The sequence below is a fragment of the Callithrix jacchus genome, chromosome 5, assembly GCF_049354715.1.
Source record: "Callithrix jacchus isolate 240 chromosome 5, calJac240_pri, whole genome shotgun sequence".
Taxonomy (NCBI): Eukaryota; Metazoa; Chordata; class Mammalia; order Primates; family Cebidae; genus Callithrix; species Callithrix jacchus.
In genome coordinates, this window is record NC_133506.1 from 137,257,063 (window position 1) to 137,279,553 (window position 22,491).

The 22,491-nt window shown below is 45.6% G+C and overlaps 1 protein-coding gene and 1 non-coding gene across 12 annotated transcripts in view; one reads left to right on the forward strand and one right to left on the reverse strand.

The window, feature by feature from the left end:
- The window catches only part of NPLOC4 (NPL4 homolog, ubiquitin recognition factor), a 75,407-nt gene that overhangs the window by 39,531 nt on the left and 13,385 nt on the right, over positions 1-22,491 (reverse strand). For 7 of the 11 annotated variants that reach the window (XM_078374950.1, XM_002748836.5, XM_078374947.1 and 4 more), the window contains exons 4-11: positions 16,618-16,794; positions 14,318-14,366; positions 13,158-13,252; positions 11,128-11,251; positions 8,944-9,123; positions 3,962-4,048; positions 1,346-1,417; positions 329-455 (exon numbers count right to left, since the gene is read on the reverse strand). In XM_078374950.1, the coding sequence (XP_078231076.1) occupies positions 329-455; positions 1,346-1,417; positions 3,962-4,048; positions 8,944-9,123; positions 11,128-11,251; positions 13,158-13,252; positions 14,318-14,366; positions 16,618-16,794 (911 nt within the window). The remainder of the gene's footprint in view (positions 1-328; positions 456-1,345; positions 1,418-3,961; positions 4,049-8,943; positions 9,124-11,127; positions 11,252-13,157; positions 13,253-14,317; positions 14,367-16,617; positions 16,795-22,491) is intronic. The other 4 variants (XM_078374951.1, XM_008997898.4, XM_078374948.1 and 1 more) reach the window with 1 other exon arrangement.
- On the forward strand, positions 9,372-9,488 carry LOC118154173 (U5 spliceosomal RNA). The gene has a single exon (XR_004744068.3). It is a non-coding gene; the product is annotated as a U5 spliceosomal RNA (small nuclear RNA).

Consider the following 22,491-nt stretch of genomic DNA (forward strand, 5'->3'; position numbering starts at 1 on the left):
TCAAGCGATCCACCCACCTTGGCCTCCTGAAAAGTTGGGATTACAGGCGTGAGCCACCGCACCTAGCCAAAAAAGTGGACTTTTAATGAGACCACTGGCCTAAGTAACTCTGTGGAGGTTCCGATTCTGTTATGAGTTTTGTGGTTTCTGTTTTCAGTTTTATGTTGGTAAGTTCAGAATTTTTACCATAAAATGAAAGGAGGAATATACGTCCCCACAAGCCCAACAAGAAAATCCAGTATAACTTAAGGATAAAAGCTAACGAAAACAGGAATGAAACGTTTTAACAAGAGTGATAGTATTTCCAGTACAACTGTCCCTATTATACCTGTAGCCACTGCAGTAACAAACTTGGATCCAAAATGTCCATCTGGAGAGAGCCGGCACATGTTGGGATGCTTGTTCTGGAAGTCTCCGGCAGTGATACACTCTTCTGAACTTAGGAAATAGGTGTCCTAAGACAAGAGAAGCAGCCTATATAACATTTTACAGCATCATGTCAAAATGCTTCTATTTCTTCCTTAAAAAATAAGAGGCAGGGCATGTTGGCTCACACCTGTAATCCCAGCACTTTGGGAGGTTGAAGTGGGCGGATCAGGAGGTTAGGAGATGGAGACCATCCTGGCCAACATGGTGAAACCCTGTCTCTACTAAAATATAAAAAATTAGCCAGGGGTGGTGGCCCACAACTGTAATCCCAGCTACTCCGGGAGGCTAAGGCAGGAGAATCACTTGAATCCAGGAGGCAGAGGTTGCAGTGAGCTTAGATCATACCATCACTGCACTGCAGCCTGGTAACAGAGCAAGATTCCATCAAAAAAAAAAAAAAAAAGAACTAATTATAGCAAAACCTGGGCTCTACTAAAAATGAAAAAAATTATCTGGGTATGGTTGTGCATACCTGAACCCAGGCTGTAGTGAGCCAAGGTTGTGCCACTGCACTCCAGCCCGTGCAGCAGAGCAAGACTCTATTTCAAGAAAAAAAGTAATAAAAAATAAGAACCAAACTATAAAGCTCAAAACCACTTTGAAACAAGTATCTACAATTCCTAAGCATTACACATTCCTCATCTAAAATCCCCCACAACTAGGAAGACCAGAAGCACTATGCAAGCCACCCCGCCACGGGCTAAGCCCTGAAAGTCACTGCTTTGTAAAAGTAAGGTGGGTTTAGCTCTATGAGACAGGACCAAGAAACCTAGTCTTCATTTCTCAGGAAGACCTTCTTGAAAAAGAATGTGGCCTGAAGCTAGAACCAGCAGTGCAAAGAGACCCTCTGAATGTAGGCCAATGCAATCTGTAACCAAGCCACAGGGTTATGTGCACATTTCTGTTTCCACCTCACCTTATTTCGACTGTAGCGGACTGTACCCTTACGGGTATCTTCTGAGACGAGGTCTGTAAATATCCAGCCAACCTTAATAAAAAGGAAAGTATCTTTTAAACATCTCCTTAAGATAGATTATGAACGGCCAGGCACGGTGGCTCAAGCCTATAATCCCAGCACTTTGGGAGGCTGAGGCAGGGGGATCATGAGGTCAAGAGTGTAAGACCATCCTGGCCAACATGGTGAAACTCCATCTCTACTAAAAATATAAAAATTAGCCAGGCGTTGTGGCACACACCTGTAGTCTCAGCTACTTGGGAGGCTGAGTCAGGAGAATCACTTGAACCTGGGAGGCAGAGGATGCAGTGAGCAAAATTGCGCCACTGCACTCCAGTTTGGCGACGAGCAAGACTCCATTTGAAAAAAAAAAAAAAAAAGATAGATGATGAATGTTTTCTGGCTTCTGCCCAGAAAGCTTAAAAAGAATGTCCTCAGTCAGAAACTCCTTTTTGTGAGCCAGGTCAATCTAAGTGAACAGGTTGCTGAAGTAAGATGCCAGGCCATACCCAGGAATCTCCATCCCTGTTCAGCAGATACTGGCCGCCCTCCCTCTGGTGCTGCTGGGTTAGAGATGAGTCTCCTCAGACCCAGCTCTGCCCAGCACCATGTTGGGTGCAGGGGACACAGCAGTGAGTGAGACCAACAGAAGGTCAGTGAAAAGGGCACTTAAACTCCCAAGAGGAAGAGAGAGAACGGGCAAGCAAATAAACATTTCAAAGAGTAGGTCTTTCCCGACAAGCTACGGAAAAGGATTCCTAGAGACAGGCACTTGAGATAAAAGGGTAACATAATGCAGACTTCACACAGCTGCTCCTGGGAGCTCTAGCTCAAGCCCAGAAGGAAACATCCTTCTGGGATCTGAAACCCATGACCCAGCATCCCCTGCATGTTCAAGGAGGCAGTGCCTGTGTGCTATGTGATCCTTGGACCTGCCTCTGCCTGTGAATTCCTGTACCAGAAGCCTGTCTTGAGGCCACAGGAGCAGCACTTGAGTCCCAGCAGTTGTCACCTCTGTCCTCAGGAGGGATGTATGGCCCATCACTCTCTCCAGCACCACATGACACACAACTCTTCCCATCCATCCCTGGCAGATGTGACCAGCACACTGGAAGACTTTCACTGTCTTTAAAGATGCCTCAAGGAATCAAACATCCAAGGTGATGGCAACAGTGAGACTTAAAGGATTGATGTATTTAAGCAGTAAATCAAGCAGAATCAAAGTTAAACTGAGAAAAATACAGGCTTAGAAACTCGTGTTTTGGGCTGAGCTCAGTGGCTCATGCATTTAATCCCAGTACTTTGGGAGGCCAAGGCAGGTGGATCACCTGAGGTCAGGAGTTCAAGACCAGCCTGGCCAACATGGTGAAACCCCGTCTCTACTAAAAATACAAAAATTAGCCTGGCGTGGTGGTGGGTGCCTATAATCCCAGCTACTTGGGAGGCTGAGGCAGGAGAATCGCTTGAACCCAGGAGATGGAGGTAATAGTAAGCCGAGATGACGCCCCTGCACTCCAGCCTGGGAGACAGAGCAAGACTCCTAAAAAAAAAAAAAACTCGTGTTTTGGAGAAAAGCATTTAGGTAATATCAAGATTTTATGAACTATAAGGTTACATAACAAATTAGGTCAAAAAATTGGACCAATTTCACTTTTCAACAAGCGAAGTTCCAGAATTTGAACCAAAATATGACCCTAAATGAAGATGTGGACTCCTTGTTAGAAACAGGATGTTTCTTTCATGAGAGAGTGAAACGGGGTGGACTACTCACTAACACTCCCAGGTTTTAAGTCACATTTGCAGTCTCACCCCCTTCATCGGTAGAGAAATAAGATGAAATAATCTGGAGATTATTTTTCACTAAGTCGATTAGGAAATTAAAAAAACATACATATTAATATTAAATTTGTAAGATATGTTCAAATTCGTGGCTCAACATGAATTTATAAAAATCTATCTTTTACATTCCTGGAAACTTTGTCAATGATATCAGATAAACCAGATCAATAGAATCAAAAAGGAAATTCTTTTCTCATCTTCTAACTGTTCCATAGAACTAGGAAGAATTCTAGGCTCAGAGACCTAAATTATAAACAGGAAATTCAATGATGATTGAAGGAACGGCAGAAGCTCCAAGTGCACAGCATGGATCGCCAGCCTTGAATGTCCACGGCTTCTAAGCCACATGAAGGGAGAGCTCAGGCCACAGGGACACACAGGCACAAGGAACCAGCAGGAGGGCAGCTGGGGTCTCACTCCTGCTTCTGTTTCCCACTTGAAACAGTGAAGACATGTGGATGGAAGGCTGAAATATAACAGCCAGATCTGCACTGGAATCTTCTTTTATATGCTCAAGGAAATGTTCTCATTTTACTTTAAGTCAGAGGAATATAAAAGTTATTGGTGCACAATAAATACAAGTGAAGTTTCAAAACGTATGGAGCCTGCATGTGATCTTGTGTAGCTGGGGAGAGTCAGTCCCAAACACAGCCGGGCCACACCCCCAACTCCCCGCCGCCTGGATGCCCAACAGAGCCTGGCCACCCCCCACTGCTTGGCTGTCAAATGCCTCAGTACCTTCCGAAGACCAAGTTTGGCAGCAATTTCATCGACTACTTCAGCTTTTGGATCCTCAAGAAGCTCCAAGCTGTTCTGAGTACCAATCTACAGGGAATCAAAGGGAGAAGATGGACTTAGAGCAGAGGACTCAGGAAGCAGCACCCCAAGCCCTCCCGCTTCCAGTTCCAGGTCATAAGGAGTGCTGGGGGACTCCTTGCCAGAAAGGAAAACTACGGCCACAGATACAGCACACTCGGGCTGAGTGCAATGGCTCATGCCTATAATCCCAGCACTTTGGGGGACGAGACGGATGGATGACAAGGTCAGGAATTCAAGATCAGCCTGACCAACAGAGTGAAACCCCGTCTCTACGAAAAATACAAAAAATTAGCCCAACATGGTGGCACATGGCTGTAGTCCCAGCTACTCAGGAGGCTGAGGCAGGAGAATCGCTTGAGCCGGGAGATGGAGGTTGCAGTGAGCCAAGATTACGCCACTGTACTCCAGCCTGGCATCTGGCGACAGAGCCAGACTCTGTCTCAAAAAACAAACAAACAAAAAAACATGCAACATTCCTCATGGCTTCTCTCCCTCTTGGGTTGCACTACCCCTTTAACCAGCACTGGCAAGCATGTAGCATGCAGGGCCCAGCTGATGTGTGCTGCACCAGGAGTGCTCAGGACTAAGGGAAGGCCTACACTTTGCCTGTTTTAAAAGTTCCTTCATCAGGGAATGAAGTTGTTTTCAAACTTCCTTGGATAAGTAGCTTCACTCCAAACAGGTGTGGCTAAATTAGGCAAGAATGAAACTGTAAGGTAACATCTATTCCCAGGAAACAGCCTTGGAAAATCTGTGTGCCACTCCTACAGAGACAGTGCTTGTCCTCACAGCTAAGATACTGACGTGGAGAGACACTATGAACTCCACAGAGAGTAATGAGCTTACAAACCTTAAGGAAGGGAAAAGGTATTCAAAAATCAATGACCTGCTTACACCTGGCCCAGGGCGGTTGATGAGTTTCAGCTCCCATGCAACCGAAACCAACATAGCACATCACTTCCCAGAGTGGACCAAGCTTACCCAAATCATCAACGTTCACTTAAATGCAGCTTGAGGGTCATTTCATTAATAGGTATCATTCGACAAAGAAACCCCAGCCATAAGAAAAGGAAAAGTCAAGGTCATCCCAAATTGAGTTACAGTAATTGGGCACAGCCTTGTAAATTAGTCAAAATCTGGCAAAACCACATAGAACTTTACATTTGCTGAGTATTACCCATATGGAGGTCATGAATACCTCCAGAACATAGGTCAAATCACAAACTGAGAAAATCTAAGGAAAAGGAGTTGTTTCATGACATGTGGCAGCATAAGCTCCAAATTCTACTGAGCTGGAGGTTATTACAGGTCAACTGCTTCAACCTCCAGGACTTCTAAGCTGGGAGCTCTGATGGTGCTGTCAGTGCTCTGGATGCCAGGTTTCTGCTCAAATTTTTTTCAATTATATTTTTATTTTATTTATTTATTTTTAATGAGACAGAGTCTGACTCTTGCCCAGGTGGGAGTACAGTGGTGCAATCTCAGCTTACTGCAGGCTCCACCAGCAACCTTTTTTTTTGTATTTTTTAGTAGAAATGGAATGGTCAGTTGGCCAGGATGGTGTTGGCCAGGATGGTCTTAAACTCCTGGCCTCAAGTGATCTGCCTCGCCCTTGACAAAGTGCTGGGATTACAGGTGTGAGCCACCACACCTGGCCTCATTTATAGTTTTAATAGAACTGTTGAAGTCCCCATGAAAGAGACCCCTTAAAAAACTAAATTTGAATACTTTGTGCTTCAAAAAGCAGCATCCTGAGCACAGCACAGAGTGACCTAAGGGTTGAGACTTCCCTGGTGGGGTCTCCACTGCCACCTAGTGTCTGTTTTTAAAGGAACCATGGCAAAATGCCTCAAGAAACACTACATCTATTGTTATGCAAAGATACCAAACTGTCACTAAAAATCCATATAAATATAGCCAAGAAAGACACACACTTGACCAGGGGCCACAAGCTAGCCTGTACACCAGCCACGCAGCACAGCCTGCAGTTTCAAACTCTGATTAGCAAACTCTGAAAGCAGCTGCAGGGCACCCCAGCTGACCTCCCAGTCAGGTTATCTAAATAGGAAGCTAGCCATCAAGTGATCTCCACAAGACAGCATTAGGTGGAAAAGGTGCGTATAATATAGTACATGCAAAAAGAAACAAAGAAGGGGGATAGTATGAATGTGTATGCATGCATGTGTATATCTGCTCTCATTAAAAATGTCAAACACACACAAAACAAAACTAGCCAGGCTCAGTGTCATATACACCCGTAGTCCCAGCTACTTGGGAGCCAGAGGAGAGATCACTGGAACTCAGGAGTGAGACCCTGTTTGAAAAAAAAAAAAAAAAAGCAAAAAAAAAAAAAAAGAATGAAAAAAAATTAAAAAGGCTGGGCATAGTGGCTCATGCCTGTAATCCAAGAACTTTGGAGGCCAAGGCGGGCGGATCACCTGAGGTCAGGAGTTCAAGACCAGCCTGACCAACATGAAACCCCATCTTAAAAAAAAAAAAAAAGAAAGAAAGAAAAGCAAACTTTTGCCAGGCACAATGGCTCATGCTAGTAATTCCAGTACTTTGGGAGGCCAAGGCAGGCAGATCGCGAGGCTTGGAATTCAAGACCAGCCTGGCCAACACGGTGAACCCTAATCTCTACTAAAAATACAAAAATCAGCCAGGCATGGTGGCGCGTGTCTGTAATCCCAGGTACTCAAGAGGCTGAGGCAGGAGAATTGCTTGAAGCAGGAGGTGGAGGTTGCAGTGAGCCAAGATCACACCACTGCACTCCAGTCTGGGTGACAGACTGAGACTCCATCTCAAAAACAAACAAATAAACAAATAAATGAATATAATCAAACTTCAGAAAGTCCAACTAAAAAATTTTTAGGCTGCGCATAGTGGCTTATGCTTATAATCCCAGAACTTTGGGAGGCTGAGGTGAGTAGACTGCGTGAGTCCAGGAGTTCCAGACCAGCCTGGGCAACATGACAAGATGTGTCTCCAGGAAAAAAAATACACACACAAACACACACACACACGTATGTATGTATGTATGTCAGGCATGGTGGTGCACGCCTGTAGTCCCAGATACCTGGGAGGCTGAGACAGGAGGATTGCTTGAACCCAGGAAGGTTGCAATTGAGGCTGCACTAAGCCATGATGGCATATGCACTTCAGCCTAGGCAACAGACTGAGACGCTGTCTCAAAAAGAAAGAAAGTTTTAAATTGTGGGGGCTACGCATAAAGGAAAGCAGGATAAAAAGAAATGAATATACCTTGTTTGTAAATATGACTGGAACTGTGCACATTTTTTTTCTTTTCCAACTTTTAAAAATATTTCTGGCTGGGCACAGTGGCTCATACCTGTAATCCCAACACTTTGGGAGGCCAAGATGTGAGGATCACTTGAGGCTAGTAGTTCAAGGCCAACCTGGGCAATACAGCGAGACCCTGACACTACCAAAAATTTAAAAATTAGCTTGGCATAGTGGCATGCAACTGTAGTCCCAGCTACTCAGAAGGCTGAGACAGGAGGATTGCTTGAGCCCAGGAGGTCAAGACTGCAGTAAGCTATAACTGAACAACTGCACTCCAGTCTGGGCAACAGTGCAAGACTCATCTCTTAAAAAAAAAAAGAAAGAAAAAGAAAATTAAAACTTTCTAGCATACAGCTAATTTAAAGAATTTTACAATGAATACTCACCTACCCACTACTAGACTCAGCATGAGCATGTACTATGCACTATCTGTCCCTCTAGTCACCCATCAGTCTACTTTATTTTTCTACTGGATTTCAAGTAAATTAGACATAAGTGCACGTCTCCCTTAATAGATCAGCTTGCATATCATTAACTAGCATTGAATACCTGTTTTAACTTTTGCAATAAAATGTATGTAAAATACACTAAATATTATACATAATCACAAAACAAATTAAAATTCATATAAACATACACACACAGCCAGGCATGGTGGCTCACACCTGTAATCCCAGCACTTTGGGAGGCTGAGGCTGGCGGATCACGAGGTCAAGAGATGGAGACCATCCTGGCCAATAAGGAGAAACCGTTTCTATTAAAATACAAAAAAATTAGCTGGGCGTGGTGGCGCGCGCCTGTAGTCCCAGCTACTTGTGAGGCTGAGGCAGGAGAATTGCTTGAACCCGGGAGGTGGAGGTTGCAGTGAGCCGAGGTTGCACCACTGCACTGTAGCCTGGCGCCTGGTGACGGAGTGAGACTGTCTCAAAAAAAAAAATACACACACAGCCCATTTCCTAAAAACTGGAAATACAACGTGTAACTGGTTGGTGGCATAATCATACCAGAGGGCCTTCCAATGACTTCCAACAGTGACTAGCTGTGCACAAACCCTACGGGACACACCCTCAGAAAATGACTTCCAACACAGTGACTAGCAGTGCACACAACCTATGGGACACACCCTCAGAACCCTTCTCTTCCCTCCAAACAAATCTTAAATTGTTTTCAGTCCTATTTTGGTGGCAGTTTTTGTTATTCTGGTGACACTCTGGTGACTGGTGCTATGGTGCATCTGTGGCCCTCTCCATCGTCCCTAAGACAGTGACTGCTGCACAGTGGAAGAGACAGAACGACACAAGGAGGACTGAGCACCTGGACACAGACTGCAGACGAAATGGAAACACGGGATCAATATTGGTACATGTACTGGTTGCATAAGAAAATATCCTTATCCTTAGTAACATACACTGAAGTTTTTAGGGCCCAAGATTTCGCTCTCCAATAATTCAGAAAATGTTGTGCACATGCACTGGTGTGTGACAGAGCGGGCACAAATGACAGCAAATGGGGTGAGGCCTGATCCAAAAGGGCGTCCCCCACGGCCTCCAAACACAGAAACTTGGGCACCCAGGAACTTGGATTCCCGTCATGTTTACCTGCGGAGGCTCATAAATCGCAGCCACTTCAGCCCTGATGCCGAGGGGTATGTCTTTGTGCTCTGTGTACCGTCCATATAAGAACCCAAAATGCTGGTTCCCTGTCTTTCTCCAGAAGTCAAGAAAGCGGTCAGCGACAGTGTGATTCTCAAACATGATATTGTCCACATGCCTGTACTTCTGTAGAGTTAACAAGAGTGGGCTGATGAAAACATGTCATCAAAAATAAATCACTTCTTTTTCTAGCACATACCATTAGTAATTACCTTTTACCTAGTTCTTTAAAAAACAAAGCAACAGGGTATGGTGGTGCATGCCTGTGGTCCCAGATACTCAGGAGGCCAAGGCTGGAGGATCGCTTAACCCTGGGAGTTCAAGTCCAGCTTGGGCGACAGAGTGAGACCAGTGTATCTTAAAAAATAATAATCATGCTCTGGTTTCTCTTCATAATGAATAAATCTTTTGCCTTTTACTAAAGATTTCCATGGAGAGGAACAATTATGAGTTTATAACTGAATTTTTTGATGTCCTGCTTAGTCAGGGCTCAAAAGTAATAATAATAATAATCTGCTATTCTATTCAAAAAATAAAAACAATAAACATTCCTTTTTTTTTTTTTTTTTTTTTGAGACAGAGTCTCACTCTGTCACCCAGACTGGAGTCTGGTGGCGTTAGCTCACTGCAAACTCTGCCTACTGGGTTCAAGTGATTCTCCTTCCTCAACCTCCCCAGCAGCTGGGATTAAAGGCACCTGCCACCATGCCTGGCTAATTTTTTTGTATTTTTAGTAGAGACAGGGGTTTCTCTATGTTGGCCAGGCTGGTCTCGACCTCCTGACTTCAAGTGATCCTCCCGCCTTGACCTCCCAAAGTGCTGGGTTTACGGACGTGAGCCACCGCACCCGGCCAATAAACATTACTTAAGAAAAAAAGCCAGTCAGGCACACTGGCTCACGCCTGTAAACTCACCACTTTGGGAGGCTGAGGCTGGCGGATGTCTTGAGCCAGATGTTCGAGACCAGCCTGGTCAACATGGTGAAACCCTGTCTCTACTAAGAATACAAAAATTAGCCAGGCATGATGGCTCATGCCTGTAATCCAGGAGGCTGAGGCAGGAGAATTGCTTGAACCTGGGAGGCTAAGGTTGCAGTGCACCACTGCAATCTAGCCTGGGCTACAGAGTGAGACTCTGTCTCAAAGAAAGCTCTGCCCTTTAGACCACTTCAGACTCCAGGGGGCAGGGCGGGGGTATAGGAGGGTAGAGATAGATTTCATACTATCAACAAATTCAAAATAATTCCACTGTGATTTAAGTTAAAATACAGGTTTTCACAGTCTCGAGGGCAAAAAACAAACTAGTTTTCCCTTTTTTTTTTTTTTTAGACGAAGTCTCACTCTGTCACCCAGGCTAAAGTGCAGTGGCGTGATTTGGGCTCACTGCAACCTCTGCCTCCGAGGTTCAAGTGATTCCCCTGCCTTAGCCTCCTGAGCGATGGGACCACAGGTGCCCACCATCACACCCAGCTGGTCTCAAACTCCTGATCTCAGGTGATCTGCCTGCCTCAGCCTCCCAAAGCGCTGGGATTACAGGTTTGAGACACCATGCTTAGCCAAAATAAAGTAGTTTTCAAGAAAAAAAGGAATGCAGAAAGGGAGGTTTCCAAAAACGTCAAGGAGCCCATGGAATTCTCTCTAAAGAGCCATTTTCTCTAAGGGCGCAGAGGCAGCGGGAAGGCAAGGCAGGCCACTCTCAGAGGCAGGACAAGGTGAGCAGAACTCCAGAAAGGCTGGATCAGCCCCTTCTTCCTGAGCCACGTTTTATCCTTAAGCCAACCTGGACAGGTGTTCTCAGCTGGTCCAAGCAGAGCCCCTTTACCAGCCTTCAGAGCCAGTTTCCTCATAACCACTGAGGATATTAAATAATCCCCAGGAACATTCTGCCTCCACATAAGCCAGCAAAACAGAGAACTGTGGGCTTGCACTCCACACCTCCAGGAGCAAGCAGTCTTAAAAATGACATCTTCAGTGTACCACTTCCACAAAAGGGTCATTCAATTCATCCAACATACTGAAAAACACCACGCTTAACACCCTGTGCCAGTGGCATTCCACTCCATGGGGCTCTTCTGGAAATATCCATTTCTCAGCCATGAAAACAAATCTAGACAGGCAGGGAAGATCTCACCTGTCTGTTGAGCGTGATGGCACTCGGCTGGCACTTGGTGCAGATGCCGTTCGGCCACGGGAGGTGCCCCTCGCACCCCGACTTAATCTTGCAGCTGATGTTCTCCAGGGCAACAAATTTTCCCCTAAAGAGAAGAGAAGCAATGTAATTAAACATTGCATTGGTGAAAAGCTGAGCAAGAGGCTGGAAATGACAGGTAAATATCTTATACCTCCTCAGTAGCCTCTCAGGAGCTAAGCATGTGGCAGGCCACAGAGAAGACGTGCTAAAAGTAATTCTACCGGAAGCTCCACCTGTAGTTTCAGCACATTCAAATTTCTAGCTTCTGTCCCACATACTTAAACTACACAGAAACAAGCAACCATTTTCCTACCAAACTGTGGTATTTTTGTTTTTACCATCTATCACTAGCATCCATGAAAGTTTGCAAGAATATTGCGGAATATCTATTGATCTCACCTATGCCACTGAGAGGACATGAGGCTCGTATATAAGTTATCAGAAACTTTGATATTAGTCCAGTACTTACATATTTGTAAAAAATTCTTATTCATGGCAAAAATCTGATTAGGATATATAATTAAGGCATCTTCACTCTGCTTTAGGCGAAAATAAAAACTACTGTTGAAGATTGTCAATGAGAAAGTCCTGGACCCTACTCTGAACTTTCTTTTTTTCCAGCTTCATTGAAATATAATTGACAAAAAACAAAAAATCTGTATCTTTAAGGTGGACTTGAGGTTTTGTTTCTCAAATAAAAACTATATACTTATAGTGTACAAAATGATATTTTGAAACATGTCCACACTGTGGAATGGCTACACTGAGCTAACTAACATATGCATTAAGTCATCACATACTTATCATTTTTTGTGGTGAATCATTTTTGGAGTAACAGCATCTAGGAAGCAATGACTCATCACCAAATCTGCAAGTTAACGGTGGCCACAAATACACCCCCACTAGAGACTGTGTTCCTTGACCTAGACTGACAAAAGGCTGACCAAGTTGCTTTCACTACAATCAATCTGCACCCACTCCATAAACCAGAGAGTTCCATGGCTTTCCCACTGACAAGCAAGAGTGGATTTCTAGTAGGTTTTTTCTCCTGGTCTAACATTTTTAAAAAGTCATTTTAGGATGTCAGCAGGCTGTCAGAGTAAAGCTACAATCAGGTGAATATGACATTCTTCACAAAATGTTGCTGACTTCAGTTCAGCCACCATCTCCTCTTGTCGCACTGACAAGCATTATATAATAGCTGAAGCCTGTTACTTTCTGGTAGGGCACATGGACAGCCAACAGAAGGTCGTATAGGCAAGTGTTTGGCATGGCTTAAAGGAAATCAAAATGCTCAGTTCACCCCCTTCTGGTTACTGTTACCACCTGTGCCCACCTGGCTGAGCCTGTGGGCAACTACTGTGGTACCATGAGGACAAGTGGCTGCAGCCCCTGCTGTGGCTGAAAACCAGGCTGACTCAGAGGCCGGGCTCTAGGGAGAGTGTTGGCAGGGGCTAAAATGGGGGAGCTGAGATTCTCACAGGGTACTTGTTTCTCTGAAAAGCAGAGAATGAGCTCAAACTGCAGACACAGAAGGCCACCATCACAGATGCTAACCTCCCTGGGCAGCGTGCAAAGGGACAGCCTCTGTCCAACACATCACTGTGGACCTGCAGCCAGGCGCCTGCAATCGCTGCCTAGCTAGCTCACTTCTAGAACCAGGTCGGCCAGGTAAGGTGGCTCATGCCTGTAATCCAGCACTTTGTGAAACCAAGGCAGGAGAATCACTTGAGCCAAGGAGTTCAAGATCAGCCTGGGCAACACAGTGAGACCGTTTCTTCAAAACATATATATGTATATAAAAAATAAATAAATAAAAATAGAACCGGGTAACATTCACAAATTCAAAGGCGTGTGTGGCCCCTTCTCATCTTTACTTCTCTCATTCACACATTCAGTGGCTATAAGCAACAACTGCCAGACACACAAAAAAGGATTTACACACAACTACGTTACAGCAAGTTGCTTACTTGTCAGCCCCTCCAGTCAGCTTCCGGATATAGGCATGGAAGGACATGTGCTTCACGGGAGGCTCGAGATGGTTTAGATAGTCCTCATCGAACGGCTGCCAAAACACAGAGTAAGCGAGTGCAGTCCCACACCTGCCGGGTGCTGCAGGCACGGAGCCTCCGCTGTGCAGGGAGGCCAGGCAGCTCGGCCCCGGCAAGTCAAGGCCCACAGCAAAAGCAGGTACTGGGGTCTCCCTTAGCACTCTAGGTCACAACTATGTTTTTCTTCCTTTTTTCTTAATTTAATTTTTAGAGATGGGGCTCACTCTGTTGCCTAGGAGTGCAGTGGAGCAATCCCAGCTCACTGCAGCCTCAACCTCCCAAGTAGCTGGGACTACAGGCATGAGCCACCACACCCAGCTAATGTTTTAAATTTTTTGTAGAGGAGACAGGGTATACAAAAAACCAGTTGCCTAGGCTAAACAACTCCTAAACTCCTTGAACTCCCAGGCTCAAGCAATCCTCTCGCCTTGGCCTCCTAAAGTGTTGGGACTACAGGCATGAACCACTGCACATAACCAGAGGCAAGTTTTTCTTTGTGTGGCAATTATCTTTTCAAGATTAAAATGAATCCCTATTAAACTCAAAATGTTCTAAGTCAAATGAGTTTCAGGAAAATTTTGCAAAAAGAAATGCCAAAAGATGAGGCAAGAGATGCCTCAGGAAGAAAATCAGGTTGGCCTTGCTGCTGTAAATCCAGCATTAACAGTTCTAGTCAGCATTATTATGGTAACTCTCAATCTCACCAGGACAAACCAGTAGAAGAAATGCGAAATTCAAGGCAAAGTAAATCAAAACAATGATAAGCACAGAAGCCAACATGCTCAGCTTTGTGTCAGATCTGAAAAGGATTGTCCAGGGAGCCCACTGTAAATGCTGCCCCTTCAGCACAGCCACACAAATGCTTCAGCCATTCATAATCCAGAGAGAATGTCACTCCCATAAATAAAGGCTCCTCCTGTGTGCAGCCTGCACTAGAGGGACTATGAGGCCCAGGGCAATAAATAGGTAAGTTCTTTGAACCAGGACAACCAAGTGCATGGACTCAGGGAAAGTACTTAGACAGCTGTCCACCCGCAGCCCCACACGCCGGCCAGAACTTATTCCACAGAGACTCTCACCTCTAGAGGGACGCAGTGCACACATTTCCCCAAAGGGCCATGGCGGCATCTGAGGAGAGCACAAGACAGAAGAAAGGCAGAGCGGTGAGGACGTCTGTGTTCCGCTGCTGCCATCCCACATGCACATCCTGCATTAACAGACTGTTTCCCTGCTCAGGTGGAGTTACATTCCAGATGGCACATGGATGAACATGTACATTTTAATTGTTTTGTTGTGTTTAAAGACAGGCTCTCACTGTGTCACCCAGGCTGAAGTGCAGTGATGTCATCATGGCTCACTGCAACCTTGACCTCCTGGGCTCAAGCACTCCTCCTGCCTCCACCTCCCAAGTAGCTGTGACTCCAGGTGTGCACCACCACACCCAGCAATTTACTACTTATTTTGATATGAATTAGAAAAAACTGACTCGCACATCAAACCTGTGACTTCATGGGCATCGACTGCTTAAAATGACACAAACAAAAGATAAAAGTGAATGAACTCAAAGTCAATTTAAGTAGTTTTCTGGCTGAAGGCAGTGGCTTATGCCTCTAATCCCAACACTTTGTGAGGTCGAGGTGGCCTCTCAAATAAATAACTAAAATAAATAGTTGTTTTTGTTTTTTGAAATTTGAGTTTCGCTTTGTCACCCAGCCTGGAGTGCAATAGTGCTATCTCGGCTCACTGCAACTTCTGCCTCCCGGGTTCAATTGATTCTCCTGTCTCAGCCTCCCGAGTAGCTGGGATTACAGGCACAAGCCATCATGCCCAGCTAATTTTTGTGTTTTTAGTGGCAATGGGGTTTTACTATATTGGTCAGACTGGTCTCAAACTCCTGACCTCAGGTGATCCACCTGCTTCACCCTCCCAAATCCAGGTGAGATTACAGGTATGAGCCACTGCACCTGACCAAATCAATTTAAATAAAAGTGTTAAATAAATAATAACAAGCTGGCATGTGAACATGGCAAATGGCCTGAGAGTAGTGCATAAATTACCCAAATTTGGAAAATACCTACTTCATGTGCATTTTGGAAGAGAACAACAACAAAAACCTCATCCCATGAGTTTCTGACATTTTCAGTCACAGAAACCTTGGGAGCACAACACGCACAGCCTGAAGGAGAGATCTGCTAGTTTATGAGGGCAGCGGTGGGTTGGTGAGAACGCAGGTGGCAGTCCCTCTGGGGCTCAACCAGATCCCTTTCTAAATGGGGTCAGAATTATTAGATGCATGCGAGCTCTATGTTTCGGAACAGAGATTGCCTCTCTGCATTTCCTAATAGGCAGGCTATAACTGATGATGGGTCCGAGTTCTGACACACACACACACACACACACACACACACACGTGCAGGTACCCACACTCTCAAAAGCTGCTAATGAAGCAACGGAGACACAGATCATGCAAGCAAGCCAACGCCAGGCCCCTGGGAGGAAACACAAATGGAAGAGGCATGCCAGCTAATGGCTATGGTTACAAAGTGGCTCCATGCCCATGGCAGCTGAGCGCCATTTATGGCTCTCTGATTGAAGACATAAAAGTTGCTAATGCAGCATTTGGAATCCCAATATCTCAATGTCAGCACCCCATCACATCTACAGAGTGATGCATTTTTAAAAAGACTCCACCGCAGAGACAACCTTCACTGAGATAATTTTACATGGCTAAGTGTAAACTCAGACCCTTCTCACTGGTTTCTTTAAAAGGAACTGCAAAAAATCTAAAATAAACAAATGTACATATGTATAAGCACTTCACATAGCCCCAGGTAAGGAGGGAATATTCCAAGGCACAGCATCTTCTGCAAGTGAAATGCTCACTGCAAGGACGGAGAGTGCACACTAGTGTGTCAGGCCAAAACCATCCAACTGCTTGGAAACGAGAGACACAGCAAGTGCCTCACATGCATGGACACACACACAACCACCTCCCCTTCCCTCCTCCATCCCCCGAGGCTGCTGACTAAGCCCCACTCTGCATGGGAGTCAGCATCCCCAGGGAACATAACAGTAAAAACCACAATAAAGACCCCCAGCTCCACGGATACCTTTCCAGTCTCTTAGCACCCAAATGCTTCAAAACTTTTTATGTGGAACATATTTTGAGGTTCAAACTGATAAAGACGCTAAAAAAAAAAAAAAAACTGATAAAAAGCTAACAAGATAACTTCAAGTGAAATTTAATCTGAAGATAGTAAAAAATACTTACCCTTATTCATCAGATACTTATTACAACGGAACATGTTATATATATTTCCCTTTATTCACTCATTAAGATCACCACATGTGGGACCCTGGAATCCCATGGATCACTTACAGCTGTGGGTCTCGGCTTCTGTAAATCTTCCCGTCCTGTTTGCTGAGGTACTGATCAATCTCATCCTCTACCACGTTGGGAGCACCAAAGCCCTTGAAGCCCGGTGGAATCGACGTCTCCATTTCAGATGAGGGCCCAGCAAGGCTCGAGGGAAACAGGAACAACAAATCGCCATGCCTGTTCAAATGACAAACACAGGCCGATGCCCTCCCTTACCACTTGAGCTTCATGGAAGACCCGCTTGGATATCTGCATAAAGCAAATGCCAACCACCCTTGTAGGCCTAAATAATGAGGTCTCTAATTTTTTTTTTTTTTTTTTTTTTTTGAGGTGGAATTTTGCTCTTGTTGCCCAGGCTGAAGTACAATGGTGCAATCTCGGCTCGGCACAATCTAGGCTCACCACAACGTGCTCCTCCTGGGTTCAAGCAATTCTCCTGCCTCAGCCTCCAGTGTAGCTAGGATTACAGGCATGAGCACCACGCCCAGCTAATTTGTGTATTTTTATTTTACTTATTTTTTTTTTTTGAAACGGAGTTTCGCTCTTGTTACCCAGGCTGGAGTGCAATGGCGCGATCTCGGCTCACTGCAACCTCCGCTTTCTGTGTTCAGGCAATTCTCCTGCCTCAGCCTCCTGAGTAGCTGGGATGACAGGCACGCGCCACCATGCCCAGCTAATTTTTTATACTTTTAGTAGAGACAGGGTTTCACCATGTTGACCAGGATGGTCTCGATCTCTTGACCTTGTGATCCACCTGCCTCGGCCTCCCAAAGTGCTGTGATTACAGACTTGAGCCACCGCGCCCGGCCATTTGTGTATTTTAGGTAGAGATGGGGTTTCTCCATGTTGGTCAGGCTGGTCTCGAACTCCCGTCCTCAGGTGATCTGCCTGCCTTGGCCTCCCAAAGTGCTGGGATTATAGGCATGAGTCACCACGCCTGGCCGAGCTTTCTAATTTTAAGACCAGAATTCTCTTCTAACATCTCCCCTATGTTTCTTGGCATTATAAAAATGAGTATGCAGGTTCTCTGGAATTTAATTTCTCTTACAATTTTACCTTACTGAGAAGCTTCCCTCTCCTCCCAGTCTCACCCTCTGCTTGGCCCCTGCCTCCCTCAGGCATTCTTCTGCCCTCCAGAAGGCTCCTCCGCTCCCAACACTGCATGTGATTGTCACATGCATCTTCACTGCTTCACATACACACGTAAGCACAGACACACATGGAACTGTCACTGCTTCCTCGGCACTCACATACACACTTAAGCACAGACACACATGGAACTGTCACTGCTTCCTTGGTGTTCCCATACACACTTAAGCACAGACATGCAGGGAACTGTCACTGCTTCCTCGGTGCTCACATACACACGTAAGCACAGACACGAAAGGGAACTATCTCTGCTTTTAAAAAATGGAATGGGAATTAGCTGGGCACGGTGGCGTGTGCCTGTAATCCCAGCTACTCAGGAGGCTGAGGTAGGAGAATTGCCTGAACCCAGGGGGCGGAGGTTGCGGTGAGCCAAGATCACGCCATTGCACTCCAGCCTGGGTAACAAGAGCAAAACTCCGTCTCAAAAAAAAGAAAAAACTAGTTGTAAACAATTTGTACTCTTTCTCTAAGGAGCTCAAATACAAATAACTTTGTGCAGTGTTCCTGAAAGAGAGAGAGAGATAGTGAACCTAAAACCAAGCCTGAAAGAAAAACAACATGCAGATTTGCCTACTCATAGAGACTTTGCCTATTAAGTATACCAAATTAAAACTCTTATTCATCTTGTTTTGAGAGTTAGTAATCTTTTGCTTGGTTATACTAGGCTAGGAAGTAATATCAAAGCCCTTAAATTCTTAAGGCTAAAGACTTGAGATTATGTAAAATTATCCAGAATCATTCAACTAATACTATTGGAATATAGTATGTAGGGTGAAAGTTGACAGAAATCTGTACTACTTCAGGAAATCCTCAATTGTAATTATTTTTGAACATTAATGAAAACCCTATAAAATAGAAAGATTGGAAATCAGCATTGTTTCCTATTATCCACAATATGGATACTTATTTGGTGACCTAGTTAAGGGAGAATTAAGTAAAGTTAGTTATTTTATATAATATCATAAAACTATTTTCTTAAGAAACTGTCGGGAGAAGGGAGCTGGGGAGGGATAGCCTGGGGAGAAATGCCAAATGTGGGTGAAGGGGAGAAAGGAAGCAAAACACACTGCCATGTGTGTACCTATGCAACTGTCTTGCATGTTCTGCACATGTACCCTAAAACCTAAAATGCAATAAAAAATTTAAAAAAAAAAATGGAATGGGAGGAGAAGGTGAGAAAAAAAAAGTGGGATTACCGGAGACATACTTTTCTCCTTTAACAACCCCTCATAAAATCCTCCAAAGAGAAGGGGTCCACGTCTAATTGCTATGATAGTGGCTGCACATTCCCGGTGAGGCTGCCTAACTCCTCCCTCAGCCACTCTCACACTGAGGAGTATGCACACTGCCTGCCAGTTTCTGCCACCATCAACACCACCCAAAAACACCCACCGACAGATGTCCCTGCAATTTTTCTTCTAAAGGTAAACTCCCAGGAGTGCCCTGTCAGACTTAAGGGTTTCTGTTTGTCTCTGAAGCTGCTGACATACTTTCCAAAAAGGTCTGGAACTCCTGACCTCAGATGATCAACCCCCCTCGGCCTTCCAAAGTGCTAGGATTATAGGCATGAGCTACCGTGTCCAGCTGAGACATCTGTTTCTTTTTTGGAGGATGGAGTCTCCCTCTGTCACCCAGGCTGGAGTGCAGTGGCACTATCTTGGCTCATTGCAACCTCCAGGGTTCAAGCAATTCTCCAACTTCAGCTTCCCGAATAGCTGGGACTACAGGTGCATGCCACCACGCCTGGCTAATCTTTTGGATTTTTAGTAGAGATGAGTTTTCACCAAGTTAGCCAGGATGGCCTCAATCTCCTGACCTCATGATCCACCTGTGTCAGCCTCCCCAAGTGCTGGGATTACAGGCATGAACCATAGCGCTGGGCCTGAGACATCTGTTTCTATCAGCAGAATAGATATTCCTAAACACCTTCTAACTACTAATATAAAAACTTGACTTAGACACTAGACCAATTTTAACAAATATACTCCAAAATCAATTGCTGAGCTCTAAAGAAAGTGGAGGAAATCCCCAGGGGACAAACCCAGACAGCAGCCAGCGACACAGAGCACAGAGCTGCTGGTGGGGCCAAGGCCACTATCAGGAATTCACCCACAGCTTTGGGCCTACAGAGGTTTGCTGGGCACTGGGAGACAAAAGACTTGAGCCTCCCTGCCGAGAGTGGGGGGCTAAGTCTCAAACTCCCACATAAACTGAAGGATGCCTCAACAGCTGTGAAAAACCCACCAGTTGAAAATAGGAACCAAGGAGGAATTCCATCTGCCTCTATCCAGTGCATAGCAAAATAAGCCAAAAAAGTCACCTCTGAGACTCTGTAACTAAAGGCCTGCTGTGCCATGCATCTGGGACAGAACCAGGGAAGAAGCCATTTGGTTCAGAAAGCCCAAAGACAGAAATTAACTCAAAGGAGCTGTAGGTCCACTGCACCCCACTGTGCTAACAAAAGCAAATGTAAACCTTCTCTGTAGAAAACCTGCTAAATCTGGATCCTTTGGAATTCCCCAAGACCAAGTTTGGTCAAACATAACCTGTCATAAGGACCAAAAAAGAAATGTAGAAGAGTAACACACTGCCATGCAAGAAAGAGTGGGCAGAGACATAATTAACAGAGTCAGACTGCCAAGGACTCAGGCATGGAAGCTGAGACAGAATATCAACTTCTAGAAGGGATGTTAAATGAACAATGGAATGGAAGACAACTGTGAGTGACAGAGGCTATCCAAAATGACCAGGTGGGATTCTAGGAGGTGGAGGTGACAAGTGCCAAAGTCAGTGGCTCCCCCCAAATCTCCCTGCTGCAGACAGACAGCCCACATGCCAAGTCCCACTGATGCATCAACAGCAATGCAGGGGGCAGGGGCACAAGCAGGACAGGCAGGCGCCAACCATCACAAGACGAAGAGGTAGGCCCCCATGTCTCACAGCCCGCAGGGGAGCCCTCAGCCACCCAGTGGTCTTCATTGGAGGCCGGTGGGCCACTGTGACAGCAGAGCAGAAACCAGGAGCAACATGGCCCCTGTGAGCACTTGAAGCCAACAGCCAGGTTTGCAGGGGAAAAAAAAGTCAGATTATTTATTTATGTATATACTTTTGAGACAGGGTCTTGCTCTGTTGCCCAGGTGCAGTGCAGTGCAGTGGTGCGCACAATCACAGCTCACAGCAGTTCGACAAAGACCCTGTCTCTAAAAAACAAAAGGGTGGCGGGGAGAGGATACAGGCTCACACCCTTAATGCCAGCACTTTGGGAGGCTAAGGCAGGTGGATCACTTGAGGTCAAGAAATTGAGACCAGCCTGGCCAACATGGTGAAACCCCGTCTCTACTAAAAATATGAAAATTACCTGGGCATGGTGGTGGGCACCTGTAATCCCAGCTACTTAGGAGGCTGAGGCAGGGGAATTGCTTGAATCCAGAAGGCAGAGGCTACAGTGAGCTGAGATCGTGCCACTGCACTCCAGCCAGGCAACATGGTGAGACTCCGCCTCAAAAAAAAGGAGGGGTAGGTACACAGCACCCCAGGGTCCCGCTGAGAGACAGGCCTGAGTCTTTCAGGCCTCTGCATCCCACTTCGGATCAGGAAGAAATCCAGGACACAGAGGGTCACACTGAAGGGTCCTACAAACGTGAAATCAGCAAGATCTACAAACGTGAAATCAGCAAGATCCCAGAGGTGGGGAACCCTATGTACAGGTCAATGGACCACATTCCTCAACAAATTTTAAGAAAAGGAAAAGGATGTGGAAACTAAAAGATGTAAGACATAAATTTCCTTAAAAAGCAAGACTGAGGCTGGGCGCGGTGGCTCAAGCCTGTAATCCCAGCACTTTGGGAGGCCGAGGCAGGTGGATCACGAGGTCAAGAGATCGAGACCATCCTGGTCAACATGGTGAAACCCCGTCTCTACTAAAAATACAAAAAATTAGCTGGGCAGGGTGGCACGTTCCTGTAATCCCAGCTACTCAGGAGGCTGAGGCAGGAGAATTGCCTGAACCCAGGAGGCAGAGGTTGCGGTGAGCCGAGACCGAGCCATTGCACTCCAGCCTGGGTAACAAGAGCGAAACTCCGTCTCAAAAAAAAAAAAAAAAATCAAGACTGGCTGGGCTCAGTGACTCATACCTGTAATCCTGGCACTTTGGGAGGTTGAGGAGGGCAGATCACGAGGTCAGGAGTTCAAGACCAGACTGGCCAACATGGTGAAACCCCATCTCTACTAAAATACAAAATTTAGCTGGGCATGATGGTTCGCACCTGTAATCCCATCTACTTGGGAGGCTGAGGTAGGAGAATTGCTTGAAAGGGAAGTGGAGGTTGCAGTGAGCCGAGGTTGCGACACTGCACTCTAGTCTGGGCTACAGAGTGAGGCTCCATCTCCAAAAAAATAAAAAATAAAAAAGCAAGACTAACTGCCTATAATCCCAGCACCTTGGGAGGCTGAGGAGGGCAGATCACAACATCAGGAGATTGAGAGAGACCATCCTGGCTAACACGGTGAAACCAAAAAAACCAAGACTAATTGGCAGTGTCTAGGGATAGACACTCAAGTAATGAAAGAATAAAGAAATGCAGCCGGGCACGGTGGCTCAAGCCTGTAATCCCAGCACTTTGGGAGGCCGAGGTGGGCGGATCACGAGGTCAAGAGATCGAGACCATCCTGGTCAACATAGTGAAACCCGTCTCTACTAAAAATACAGAAAATTAGCTGGGCACA